The 14358-nt window shown below is 53.9% G+C and overlaps 1 protein-coding gene across 4 annotated transcripts in view; it reads right to left on the reverse strand.

The window, feature by feature from the left end:
* Positions 1-5899: 5899 nt before the first annotated feature.
* The window catches only part of LOC124977814 (bactericidal permeability-increasing protein-like), a 29334-nt gene continuing 20875 nt past the window's right edge, over positions 5900-14358 (reverse strand). For 3 of the 4 annotated variants that reach the window (XM_047541670.1, XM_047541672.1, XM_047541674.1), the window contains 6 exons: positions 13845-14012; positions 12794-12861; positions 10630-10672; positions 8602-8665; positions 7655-7731; positions 6339-7010 (listed from right to left, as the gene is read on the reverse strand). In XM_047541670.1, the coding sequence (XP_047397626.1) occupies positions 6936-7010; positions 7655-7731; positions 8602-8665; positions 10630-10672; positions 12794-12861; positions 13845-14012 (495 nt within the window). In that variant the 3' untranslated portion in view covers positions 6339-6935. The other variant, XM_047541673.1, reaches the window with a different exon arrangement.

A 14358-nucleotide genomic window follows, 5' to 3' on the forward strand; every position in this document is an offset into this window, starting at 1 on the left:
TCTCTGAGCCAAGTCCCTGAGGATGAGGAGGCGCCGGCCTTGGAAGAGTTATTCCGACCCAGCCAACAGCCAGGACAGAGGCCTGGGGGCAGGAGAGGGCTCAGGTGTGCCCCAGTGTGTCTTGGGGCCCCTGATCCTGGACCTCAGCCCCACTGGGGGAAGCCAGCTGGCCCGGCCCTGCCCCCAACCCTGTGTGGCTGCAGAGGGCCTCCTCCTGGGGTCTCAGGTCTCCCATGACAGGACAGAGAAGGGGACTCCCACGGGTCCAGCTTGGAGAGTGTGAGAGGACAGTCTGGAGAGCGGGGGCTTTGTGGGGATGTCACTCTCCTTCTGTCGGGAGTTTGAGGATGTCCCCAGCTGAAGGCCATTTACAGGGCTGGGAATCTCCCACAGCAGTGACCTTCCGACCTGAGAGCTGCCCAGCCAGCGTCCAATGAGGCCCAGGCCTGGCCTTCACCCCTGGAGGGCCCAACCTTGGCTGGTGACCCAGGACCTAGGTGAGGCCTCAGGGAGCAGTGTGACACCAACACTGGTCAAGCCCCGGGTCCTTTCTTCTACCAGGCTGTCCATCCATGTCTGCAAAAGTGACAGCTGTCATTCCAGGCACAGTAGCGTGTACCTGCAACCCCAGTGGCCCAGGGGGCCGAGGCGGGAAGATGGCCAGCTCAAGGCCAGCCTCCGCAGCTTAACGAGACCCGGTCTCAAAATCAAACAATAAAAAGGGCTGGGGATGTGGCTCAGTGGCAAAGAGCCCCTGGGTTCAAAACCCAGGGCCAAATAAATACAATAAATGTATAAACAGAATGAAGTGGACCAAATGCTACTATTATGCTGAGTGGATGTACAAACATGTAACAACGTTCCCACCATCATGTATGATTAGGGGCCAATAAAAAGGGGAGAAAGTGAAACTCCAAAAAATAAAAAATAAAAATAAGTAAATAAGAACAGCAGGTGGCAACAATAAAAGGACCAGGAGGAAGGGTGGATAGCTTCTTCTGACTGCAAACGTGTTGGTTGAAAATCTAGAATTTGGAATCTGTGGTGCTGGGAACGCTGAGCAGCATGCAGCCCACAATTGTTGAGGGAATGAATGAGCTTGATGTTTAACTTTCAGGACGCTGGCGCCGATGGCCGAGTTTAAGTTCTGACTCCCCTCCTGGGAGTCCTTGGGCCCTCTGTGGCTCAGTTTCTCATCCATAGTTGGGCTTAGCCAGAGGGCAGCATGATGAGAGGTCAGAGGTCAGGGTGCCTTCCCTGACCGCTTCTCTTGGATGGTGGTCATGGAGACAGCTCTGTGTCCCCCCAATCTATACCCCTGGCCCACGGTGCCTGCCTTCACTGGGTGCTGATCCCTGGCTCCTTTCTCTGCTGCTTCGAGCCTAGGTGCTTGTCCTTGCTGGGTTTCTTTACTAAGAATATCCCCAGCTCTACACACAGCCCTTCATTCAAATGCCAGCCACCCTTGGAGCTGGGTTTGGGTTTGCTGCCTGGACTCTTGATTGACAGGCTGGTAATATGGAGCATTTCTTAAGGACTTAGGGATCTTTGGTAGCAGGTGTCCTCCTCTCGGGGAGAGCTTAGAATTCTTTTCCAAAGCCCCATGGGAGTCAGTAGACTGCTGAAGACAGAACTCAGAACACATAGCTATCTATGTTCTGCCAGAGGTCCTGGGGCCAGAGAGGAAGCTTCATGGAGGAGGTAGCATCTGGCTGGATCTGGAAGGTCACATGGAGGTTTTGCTGAGGAGGGAGGGAAGGGCAATCAGGAATGGGGAACAGCATGTGTTGGAATAAAGAGCAATTGAATGTCAAGGCCTGGGAGCAAGCAGGCCTGAGTCCCTCCCAGGGCTCTGCTCCTGCCAGGCCATGGGACTTGGGGCCAACCCTGCTCCTCATGGTTCCCCCAAAGCAAATGAGGTCCGGGGACTAGAATGTGGCTTGGAAACTATGATGTGCCAGCAAATCACCCGGAGATCACATTTAAATGCAAATTCTGATTGACTGGGTTCCTTTGGGGACTGAGATGCATTTCTAACATGCCTGATCCTGCTTCCAGAACTGGGGGACCACAGGAGCTTCAGGTTTCCTCCTAGCCCAGCAATTCGGCAAACCTGCTCACGTTCAAGTTCAATGCACTTTTCCAAGACAGTGACCACCCTCCTGAGAACTCGGGCTCTTGTTGGAAGATGATAATCCTGCAAAGGCCTGCAACAATGGGTCTCTGTGTGGTGCTTCCGGGTTAGGGGTCGGACGCTTCGAGTAAACCCTTGCCCACACTCACGTGCAGGCACCTGCATGAGTCCTTGAGGCATGTGGATTTACAAACTAGAAATAGCAATGCCAGTGGTAATCTGGCGAGGTTTGCAAATTGTGCAACATCTACCTGAGATGCTAGGAGACCCCTGAGCAGGGCTGGCTGCATAGATCCACAGCCCCTCACGCCAGAAGGAAGTGAAGGAACCTGAGGCCCCTCCCTCCTCCGTCCACTCTTCGCCCCTGCGATTGGCAGCATCTGAAATCACAGCACTAGTCTCACTTTACTGGGTCTTGATGGCTTTGGGGCCCCGAAGGACTTTCTGTTAAAATGGAAATTTCTCAGCAAGGAGAAATTGTTACTGAGCTGTGAGGAAGAGCAGACTTACTAACCAGCGGGGGCTCTGACTCCCAGCTCAGGCTGGTCCAGGCAGAGAGCGCTGGAGCGTATCTGGATCCCTGACAGAAGCTCTGGGTTATATCACTGTGGAATCAACTCCTAGGTCACTGTTTTGTTTGTTTTTACAGTCCTGGGGTGGAACCCAGGGGTGCTTTGCCACTGAGCTGCATCCCCTGCCCTCTTCATTTTTTATAAATAAATAAATAATAGGATCTCGCTAAGTTGGCCAGACTGGCCCAGAACTTGCAATCCTCCTGCTTCAGCCTCCTGAGCTGCTGGGATTACAGGTGTGCACCACTGTGCCTGGCTAACTCCTAGGTCACTTTTAAAATACATATTTATGTGGCAGGCTGTGGGAATACAGCTGTGACAAGCCAGATATCATCCTTAGAGTATGGTGAGAAGAACGGGGCTTATGAATATTTAGGGTGAACTCAGATCATCCCTGTCAACTCCCGTCCCACAGATTCCTCATGTACTTGATTCCCATAACAGCAGTGTGAGGTAGGTACTATTCTGATGCTCGCTTTACAGTTGAGAAAATTGAAGACCAGAGAATTAAATGAACTGCCCAAGGTCACACAGGGTTAGACAGCAGAGCTGGGGATTGCAAGTAAGGATTCTGAGAGCACAGCTCACGCTCTTCATGACTGAGCTGCATACTCAACTATATCATCAATTCCTCTTGCAACCTCATGCCAAAGAGGAAGGCAAGAGTTTATTTTATTTTTATTTTGAGATGAAGTCTTGCTATATTGCTTAAACTCTTGGGCTTATGATCTTCCTCAGTCTTCCAAGGAACTGGGACTACAGCGTGTTCCACCACACGCCCTCAAAATCTGAGGCCAAAATTTTCTCTCTCCTTTTCAGAGGAGGAAAGAGGACCAGAGAGGCTGAGAAGCACTGTAGGTCACACAGTCTGTGGGAGCTGATGTTTGAAGCCAGGTCCAAGTGAGTCCATCGCTGGGATTTGGAACATTGAGCTGAGCCACCTGGGCAGGCCATGTGACCTTTCTATGGACTCTTGGAAAATGAGAGCCACCCTGTCTATGCTTGGAGGTTGTCATGAGGACTAAATGGGATAAGTAACCAGAAGAGATGGAAGCAGGACCGGGCTGCTCATGGCCACCGACAGGGTTCAGCAACATGGCGAACCGGGGTTAGTGTCCCTGTGAGCTCTCCCCTCCCCACCCACTAGAGGGCACTTCCCCTCAAATTTAACAAGTCGGCCTTTCCAGAAGGAACCCCAAGAGGGCAACGTGTGATCAGCAGGAAGCTGCTGTGACCCCAACGAGCTTCCAGGCAATCCAGAGTGGAGCTTTTACAAAGCATTTTAATTTTTTTGCAACTGGACTGACATATATTTTAGATGCCATCACTTAAGGGGTCCAGGGGCTTTTAGTGTGTCCACAGAGTTGCAAAACCAACCTCCCCTGCTAACTTGAGGACACGTTCAATGCCCCCAAAGAAACCCTGGGCATGCTGGCAGGCACGAGCAGCAGGCGGCGCTCGGCCTGAAGAACTGCTCCAATGGTGGGTCTGGGGGCCGCTTAGCAGATCCTCTGGAGCCTGTGGGCCAATGTGCCACAATCCAAACCCAACGACTTTCCCGCCATCAGAGAGAGGTTGCTGAGGGAGAGCGGGTGCCTCTCCCTGGTCATCGGGTCCCAGATCTAAGTGCATTTGTTGTGTAGAGGGTGGGGAGGAGCTGACCGTGTGTTCTGGAAAGCAGAGGGAGGTGCCTCCAGGAGATTGACAGGGCCGGTCAGGTGGGGAAGGCAGCAGGACGGGGTCTCCATCCCCAGCAGCCATCTTTCCACGGCAGCCAGGGAGGGGCTTTCAAACATGTGAATTGGATTGTGTCATTTGTGTGCACGAAGATCTCTTTTGCCTTCCCCTATCTTTAGGGACAAAAGGCAGAGTCGTCTCAGCCTCCCGGACTCATCCCTACCTGTGCTTCCCTTTGCTTTCTTCCTTCCAGTCTCGCTGGCTGCTCTTCTGGCCCTGTTCAGGGCCTACACAAGCCCTTGGCAAACAGAAACAGGTGTACCCTCTTGGTGGACAAATGAGAGGGATTTTCGTTTCCTGAGACTGGTGCCTTTTTATAGTGCACAGTGCACAACCTATGCAACTGAACACAGAAGTCCTGCCTTAAACACACCAAACCCCTGAAAAGACAGTAATTTGACATCTATGGGGAGTGAAAAGAGTGTGGGTTCTGATGGCAAAGGGATAGGAATCCCAGCTTTGCCACGTGCCAGTTGTATAATTCAAGGAGAAAGACTCAATCCAAAAGGACTGGACAAGTCCCCCTTGGGTAGATGTGCTGGCTCGCAGGAGTGTTTGATCCACAGTCGTCCTTCCCCTGTGGCCCTACAGCCTCAACTCCAGCAAAGAACCAATGGTAACTGACTTAGGTGCATTTTCCTTTAAAATGCCTTCATCTGCTTTTCCTCAGTACAAAAGCACCTCTCCCTCCTCACCATCGCCAGCCAGGCTGAAGTCTGAATAACAAATTAGGTTCCTAATGAGCACGGGCCCCTTTCCATTTGTATCCTTCCAAAGCTTTCAGATGGCACAAAAATACCACTTTAGAAACTGAATTTGGTCATGTCTTCCCCCACCTGCTTCAACCCAACTGTGTGTCCTTGTGCATTCAAGTTTCAGATCAAATGTCCCCAGCTCAGAGGCCTCCTAGGACTGCTGGACCATCAGGAAGTCCATCTAATGGCTGGGATGATCCCACGGATGTACCATGGTGGGAAATGGCCCAAAGTCCCCCAGGACGTCCACCACAGGTCTAAGGCAGTCTGAGCTGGTGATCTGGCTCCCATGTCGGGGCCGGGAGAGTCCTAGGGAAATGCACCCAAGGATGGTCTCTCTTCCCTGGTCCAGTGTTCCACAGTGAGCACAATGACTGGGCAGGAGGGCTTGGACCAAGGGGGCCATCACCCTGGAGCCCCTGTGCTGCAGGAAGCCGGGCTGTGCGGGACGGCTGTTCAACAGCGACACCCTGTGGGGATGACAGGAGCCACAGTCCCAGCGTGGGCTCCACAGGAGTAGGCGGGGCAGGATCATCGTTAAACAGTGACACCCTGTGGCAACAGCAGGAATAACAGCCCCGTGGGCTGATCCCAGGAAGCGCCCTCCCTTTGAACTGAAAGAACCCCAAGAACACTTTCTGGTCATGTAGGCCTAGCAGGGGACTCAGGATATTAATTGTAGAAACCAAGAGGTGATTGTATTTGAACTGTACCCAGGCATTACTGACCATACTGGTTATAGACAATGAGGGAATGAATGAACATTAAAAAGATAAAAACAGTACCAACACGCAGAATCCACAGAAAAAACAGGTGTTTGTTTCTTTTGCATTTTTTTCCTTCTTTTGGAGGAACCTGGTTACAATCAAAATGCAATTCTTGGAGGATACATTGTGAAAACAACTTTGAAAGGGGCTCAGAAACCCTGAAATACGCACCACACTCTTTTCCAATGAGCAGTCTCCCGTGTTTAGACCATTTCTGGATCTGAGTTTGGAGAAATTTGCAAGGGGCACTGGGTCAAGATCAAGCAAGGATTCCCTGGAGAAAGGCGGCCTCTGCCACGGCCCCTACCCTGCGCACCCCAGGTGACCTCACACAAGGCGAACGTCTGCTCCAAACTGCAGGAAATTCTGGGGAGAGATGGAGTGTCGTCAGCACCTGGGTGAGTTTGGGGGCGACTGGGTTTTTAAGAGGGAGACTTTGGGAGCCTGTCTGTTGGGCGGGAGAGAGCCAAGTGGGGCCTGTCTGCTGTCAGAATGCGGGAGCCAGCAGGGGCGCCGGGGTCTGCACTGGGGTCCACACGTCAGCAGCTGCCAACCCCGGGATCCGCCGCTGCCTCCCTGGCAGCTGTCTCCTTCTCTGGCAGAGACCCCTGGGCTGTCTGGGAGCCTTCATTTGTCATCCCTGCCTCGTGGCGGCTCCAGGGAGTCCCTGTTCCAATCAAGGCTGCAAAACCACTTCTCTCTGCTCCTTTGTGCCCTTCACTCAGAACTTTCAGAAGTGAAGAAATTAAATTGCGCCAAGGGGTCTCTTTTTTTTTTTTAATGATGAACTTGGTAAAACGTGGGCAATGTGGCGGCTGCCTCCTCCTCCTCCGCTCTCTCCATTATTTTTCCTGTCTCTAAAAGCCCATCAGCTCCTTGCTCTAAAATATTGGGGGTTGACTGACTGGACAAGGGGGTTAGGGAGAGTGAGGAGGCGGGGAGATGGGGGCTTCCGGAGGGCCACAAGTTGTCAGGATCGTGACCCTGGGTGATGACTTTGTTGTGGAGATAACGGCTTCATTGGGATGTGCTGGGCTGAAGGGGCCTGAAGGTGGAGACGTGGAAAAGAAGGCAGGAGTTTAGGGACACTAAGGAGGCTGGCACATGGCCAGGACGCTGGGTGGTGCAGAGGTGACAGGTGAGGTGAGGGACTTGAGAGTGAGCAGGGAAAGTCAAGAGTGGGGAGACCTTCAGCATGTAGGGAGCAAACAGGAGACTGCAAAACCCCGGGCAGAGCTTGGAACCAGGAGTAGGGCCTGGAGACCCGGCCTCCGGGGACAGGCGGAGGGCCGGCAGGGGCCTCCTTTGCTGCCTCTCAATCCACCAGGCGCTGGACCCACCTCCCACCCCACCATGCCTAGCAGGACCCTGGATGCAAAAGGAGGCAGGGAACACCGCTGAAGCACTTCCGGCGCCCACCGTCTAAGACGCACTGGCCACGCACTGAGTCCCGTGGTTATCGAGTGGGGTGGGGGAAAACGGGGAGCCTGGCTTTGAAGCTGGACTTGGGTCAATGCCGGTGGCTTTTCTGAGTTTCTGTCATTCCTCTCTGTTGACTGGCAGCGCCCCCACGCCAGGGTGGCGAGGGTGGAAAGCACAGGAGGCGGGCTTGGCTTGGCACTGAGGACTTGTGGCGACCATAGACTGCTGCTATGGGCCAGGTGGGGTCGGGACACCTGAGGGACTTACCTGGTGGGACTGAAGCAGCAGGTTGTGGAGCCGGACCCGGGCGGGCATGGGCAGAGGGAAGGCTCTCTGCAGCTTCTCTGTGATGGAGACGGGCGGACAGTGAGGGCCAGGAGGGGCTGGCATGGCGTGCCCCCACCCCCGCTGCTGTCCCCCACTGGTCCCAAGGCACCTCCTAGACCCGCGTGCAGTGCGGGCCTCGGTGCATACCAAGGAGCAGCCGCGCAGGGGTGTGGGCGGGGCGGGGCCCTGGCCGAGGGGCGTCTCTGCGCATGTGCGTGCAGCCCCACTGCCGAGGGTGGAGCCGGAGAGGGCAGCGGCTGGGGCCCCTCTCCCCACGCGCGCACAGTGACGGAGCTCAGGGAACTGTAAATTCCAGTCGGTCCCGGGTCTCCACGAAGCTAGGTGTCAAGGTGGGCGGCTAGCTCTTACTCTATGGAGTATGTGGTCGGCCTGTGTATGATTTCCAAATATCCCGGTCACACATGAGTGCGCCTCCAAGGGTCCCTGTGCCCCTGGCTCCCCAAGGGGAGAGGCAGGTGTCCACAGTTCCTACGGCTTGGTGGCTGTGACCTCTCAGCAGAGGTTAGCAGGAGGCTCTCCAGCCTTTGTCCCAGAGTTGGAAAAAGCCTCTGGCTTCAAAGCTGTGATCAGACCTGTCGCCTGCTCTGTGACCTGACATAAGTCACTTAGCCCTTCTGATCTTTCACTTCCTCCCATGAAACCTAGAGATGCTCACAATCCGCATCTCACCAGGCCGTTGTAAGGACTGGCGGAAATCCCAGCTGACGCACAGTAGGAACTTCTGGGTTCCACCCCTTTTCTGGGTCAGAGGCCATTTGAAATTCATGTGGCCTCCCAGCTGGGCCAGGCATGAGGTGCCCCCAGACTGCCAACCCCACCCTCCTTCCCCAGGACTGAAAACCAGTCCCTTCTCTGGGGTTTCTTACCATTGACCTTGGGCAGCAGCACGGTCGGCACAATGTAGTCCATGACAGCCTGCAGCAACTCCACCTGGACACCAGGAGAACAGGCCCACTTGGTCAGGCAGCAGCCCCCCGGCACCCTGCACCCACCCGGGGCCCTCCGCAGGCCCAGCAAGGAAAGCGGCAGCTGGACAGAAGCCTCAGGTGATCTCTTTGTTCTCAGGTTCCCGGGGTAAAGCCGGTTCTAAATTGTATGGTGCATCCACAGAGATGATGAGGAAGGACAGCCCCAAACCTCTGCTTTAAAAAAAAAGTCACTGCAGGCTAGAGGGCAGATGCAGTCAGTCTTTTTGAGGGTTATTTGGTCAATGTTCATCAAAAGTCTTAAAAATGTGTGTGTCTTTGCAGCCAGCACACGTGCCTCCAAGGTATTTATGCTAGGGACATGATCTAGCAAAGATGCTAACCACAGCGAAGAAAGTAACTCCATAAACTGAGAGCAACCTACATGTCCAACAAGAGGGGAGTCAATTGAGAGAAAGAATGGTATTTTGATGCAAGGAAGTCCTTACAGAAATACGACCATCAAGCACAGAGACATGCTCAATCTGAGTGAGGAAAAGGTGGCTATAGAAGTCATCTGATGCCTTTGGGTGCCTGTGTGTTTTGTTTTGTCTTTTTGGAACCGGGGGATCTTATCCAGGATCTCACACATGCTAGGCAAGGGCTCTATCACTACTAAGCTATCTCCCCAGCCCACATAATGCCATTATGTTTTTCCTTGTGAGAACTGGGGATTGAATCCAGGGGCACTTAACCACTGAGCCATGTCTCCAGTCCTTTTTATTTTTTATTTTGAGATAGGGTCTTGCTAAGTGGCTGAGGCTGGTCTTGACCTTGTGATCCTCCTGCCTCAGCCTCCTGAGTAGCTGGGATTTCAGGCATGTGCCACCAGGCTCTTTCATAACATGTCATTTTTAATTCAATAGGCAGAGCAATAGGTCAAGAAGGGTATATTTCAAATTACCCTTGACCTTTATTTTCCATGTTTGGTAAATCTGTAGGTTCCAAATGCTCTATAGTGGATATTTTTTGCTTTGGCAGTAATAAAAAAAATTCAAAAACAATGTGAAGCCATCAAGATGACTGACCACAGAGGTGACATTTACAACTTGTAAATGTGTATGTTTTCGTTTCTGGAACAATTGAGTTTCCTTCCCGGGGCTGTAATTCCCCGGGCTCACAAATGTGGCATCCTCCTTCGTCTGAGTTCTGGCAAATTCACGTTTTTATTTTCTGCTGAAGCAGAAGTCAGTTACTGACAGCCAAGCCCCGGAGGAAGCCTGGGCCCCGGAAAACCCGCAGAAACACTCCGAGGTTGCTTTCAGGCCTTCTGCCTGCTGTGAGCTCACGGGATGGACACGGCTGGCTGGGTTTGATCAGATTTGGAGAGGAGTTTGCGAAGGTCTGACTCCTGGGGCCGGGTGGCTTCCAAGGCTCTGTGATGGGGACCTGGGGGGGCATCTCAGGGACCTAAGGAGATGCTCTCCAGAGCAACTGGAGACAGATTCTCTCCCTCACTGTCCTCCCCACCCCCATTCTGTTTCGTAGCTTTGATCATGATGGAAACAACCTTCATTCCCTATCGTCCCATCTCCCCACTACTGTGTAAGGCTCAGTATACCGCCACACCTAGACAGGCACCTGGCACATAGTAGGTGCTCAATAAAGTAATTAATTTTTCCAACAAATATTTGTGGAGTTTTTTTTTGGCAGGGGCGGGGGTAACGGACTGTGCGTATTTAGTCCCATTTAAACCTCAACACACTAACGCAGGCCAGGAAAGTCTGGATCTGAGAGAAGGTATGGGACTTGCCCACGGCCTCCTGTTTGGAAGCTGGAGCAGGGACTCCAGTTCAACCTTCCTGAACCATTCATTCATTTGCATTATATACAAACGAACCAGTGGCCTCCTAAGTGAGGTCAGGAGCCTGTGACACCCCCCCACCCCAAGGTCAGGCAGGAAGGGGCGGCCCAGGGCCTCAGACTCACCGGGAAGGGGCCAACGTCTGAGTGCTTCAGTTCCAGGATCAGCCTGCAATGAGCGAGGGGAGAGTGAGACCACCCACACCAGTGGTGTGCGCACCCGGGGGGGGGGGGGTCGTGCAGGGAGGCCGCCTGGCTCCCCGCCGGTGTCCACCCCGCCTCCCGGCACAGCGCCATGCTCTCCCTGGGGAGAGGCACTTGTTCCCTGCAGAGGGAGGGCTGCTGACCCCCCAGAGCCCCTGGGTGCCTGGCCATGGGGTGTGGTCCAGGATGGGCCTGGGGCCCCTGCTGGCCCAGCAAGACTTGTCTCAGGATTCTAGGACTACTGGGCACGGGTGCTGTTTTCTACAGCCAGACAGGAAGCTTCCACTTCGTGACAGCGTGCAGGAGATGAGGCCAGCACAGGGGACGGCAGAGCCAAGAGATGGAGAACCAGACTCCTAAGGACATCATCTGAACGCCTGAGTCCCCTCTTGCCTGAAAGCCTGGGACATTCTAGGCACCTGCCTTGATGGCCTGTGGGAAACACAGGGCTGCTTCTGGAACCTGCTATGCTGAGTGCTGTACCCCACTGAATTCCCTTCTCATTCCAAAAGGCAAAGGCCATGTTGCCATTTTACAGATCAGAAAACTGACACTCAGAGAGGCCAAGCAACCTGCCCAAGGCCACACAGCTAACCATTAGCGAAGCAGGATTTCCAAAAGGTCTCTTGGAGGTCAAAGCCCTGTTGTGTCTAACACTCTTCAAATTTTAAAAAACTTGCTGGGCTCCGTGACACGTTCCTGACCAATGACTTGGGAGGCTGAAGCAGGAAGATCCAAAGTTTGAGGCCAAAGATCCTGTCTTAGAATAAAAATAAAAAGGGTTGGGGATGTAGCTCATGCTCTAGAGCCCCTGGGTTCAAAGCCAGGACAAAACAAAAAACTGTTGAAAGATTTGCTTTTGGTCCCTGCACAGGACCCACACCCACGGTCCTCACGCCAGCCCCCAGCCCCACCCATTTCCCAGAGTCGACGCTGCGCCCAGCTGCAGCCTCTCTGGCTCCTGACTTGAGAGGCCCGTGGGTGTTTCGAGGCAAATTAAATCCACATGTTTCCGAAGCAGTAACACTTGTCAAAACGATGCCAGGAGAAATGAGCAGCATGTAGACCTCAGGGACTGATTTCAAGGTTAAGAAGGACAGCTCTGTGCCAGAGAGAAGGCGGATGTGGGTCGAGACGCATTCCAAACAGCTGGACCTGATGAGGGGCAGGCGCTGCGCCTGGGACCCAGTGTCAGGGCGTCACATCTCCCATCCCTCCCACCTCCCTCCCTCTATGTCTCTCTGTGGCTCCCTCTTAATGGACTTCTCCATCTGTCTCTCTCTCTCTCTTTCTCTCTCTCTCTCCAGGCCTTTCTGTCCTCCCTTGTGTCTCTCTGTCCCTCTCTGAGTATCTCCCTCTTTCTGTTTGGCTCTATCCATATTTCTTTATGTGCGTCTCTTTCTCAGGCCCCTCTGTTAATCAAGCACCTGTTATATCCTATCAAGTGCTCCATGCACTTCCCCCATATGAATTGCCCATTTAACCCTCACAGTGATGGTGTGGGCCAGGAATTCTTAGCAGGCTCGTTGAGCAGTCAGGGAGTTGGAGTGTGGGGAGGTTTGGTGCTTGCCCTTCAAATGCCAGCAGCCTCCCGTCAGAGCCCCATCCATAACCTCCAGTGCTGGCATTCAAACCCAGTCCCAAGAATATCATGTGGATCCTGTGTGGCTCTGGACTGTCACCCAGCCAGCGGGGGTTGGGTGTTGAGATCCCAAGGACGGGGGCAGAAGTTGAAGTGGGATTTCCCAGTGCCAAGAAAGGCCAGGGACGTGGGGCACTGGGCACTGCTGTGTGGCATGGGGCCTCAGCTGGCACTCCCAAGCCACATGCTGGCCTGGGACTGACAGGTGTCCTAGGATGCAAGACTTCAGTGCTAGAGTCCAGATATTTTCTGGGCAAACTCAGTTGGTTGGTCACTCTATGACATGTGACCTCGGGCACGTCACTGAGCACGCTTCACTGTCTGCAAACGGGCAGATGGTGCCCATGGCACAGGTGATGGGTACACAGAAGCAAGGACACGCTTGGTACCTGGCAAGGCCCTTGCTCTCCGTGGACCCCAGGGAGGCGTGGGCGGCCCGCTTACCGGTCCACCTGCAGCTCGCCAACGAGCCTGTTGGACTTGGCGCCGACCTCCACGACAGCATCCGCCGTCTGCAAAGCAACAACCCTGGGTGACGCCGTGAGCTGGACAGGGACGCTGCAAGTTCCCCGAGCGGGGGAGGGGACCCAGCTTCTCGAAGGCTCTGCAGAGCACCCAGCGTGGCTGGGTGGCCCCAAGGAGCAGGGAGACTTGCTTGTGCTTTGGGGTGGAGAGGCGTTCTGGACGTCAGCCGACTCCCATCTCCTCCCCCAGCTCTGGGAGCAAAGCACTCTGGGAGGGGTGAAGTGAGAGGCCCGGGCTAGAGTCCAGGCCAGCTCTGGGCCAGTCTCACTGCGCTCACTCGCTGATTCATGGGCTCTGAGCTTGGCGACCCCCTCAGAACCCATTTTATCTGCCTTTCAGTGCCCCATGATGGGAAGAGAATCTGGACCTGTCCCTAGAGGCCACCAGCCGCAAAACAGCCCTCGGCCGTTGTAGGAACTCCTCTGCCAAGTGTCTGTGGAGCGGCAAGATGAGCGAATGGGGCAGGGGACCTGGCTCAGTTGGCAGAGAGCAACGGGATGGAAACCTGAACATGTGGAGCAGCAAGCAACTTTGCAGATGAAGGGCTAAGCAAGGACATGCATGGATGAACAGGGGACCGATGAATGAAAGGAGCGACGATATACAAACAAATCGCAGAGGCAATACAGGTGTGATCCAGGCAGGACAGGACGAACGAACGCACAGAGGGACCGGAGAAGGTGGCACCTCTCACGAATGATTGACCAGCAATGCAGTGAATAAGCGAGTGAATTCATAATTGGGTAAATAAATGAATGAATGAGTGAAAAAATGCACAACTGCATGATTGAATGGTCGCAGATGTGAGCGAGTGAGTGGGAGACAGTAGACACATTTCAGGTTGATGGCAGAGTGAATAAAGGAAAGGGTGAACACTGGGTGCATAAACAAAGAGGTAATGGGTGCTGGGTGAGCACCCTGGGAGCCAGGAGCAGGTGCTGGTGCCCTGACTCACCCGGGAGCTGCTTACCATACTGAGCAGGAAGAGGGGGGCCCGGGAGGAGTTGGGGAGGATCGCAAAGGCCTGGACCTCCAGCTGCGGGGTGAGGGCAAGGCCGGTGGGCTGCGTGGTCAGGTGTGGCGGGGAGGAGACGGAGACTTGGAGCTGCACCTTCATGTTGGGGAACATCGTGGCCACCTGCAGCCCTCAGCAGGAACAATCAACAAAAGAGGGTTACATTCCATACAAATGATCCTGAATTCTATTTGCCCTTCCATGGCATAAACATCTCCAGTTTTTCCCAGGTCTCTTAGAATAGATTCAAATAGCCATTTGGTCTGGCACCTGACACCTGGCCGCCCTCCCTGCACACACCTCTGTCCCTGTCCTCTATCTCTGGGCACAGGGAACTCTTTCCACTCCTCAAATACAACAAGTGATTTGCCATCTAAAACACTTTGCATCCTCTGTTCCCTCTCATTGAATGCTTGTCCATCCATTCTTCCCTGTCCTGGCTCTTTGCCTTCCTCCAGGTCTCAGCTCA

This window comes from Sciurus carolinensis, chromosome 2 (assembly GCF_902686445.1).
Source record: "Sciurus carolinensis chromosome 2, mSciCar1.2, whole genome shotgun sequence".
NCBI lineage: Eukaryota > Metazoa > Chordata > Mammalia > Rodentia > Sciuridae > Sciurus > Sciurus carolinensis.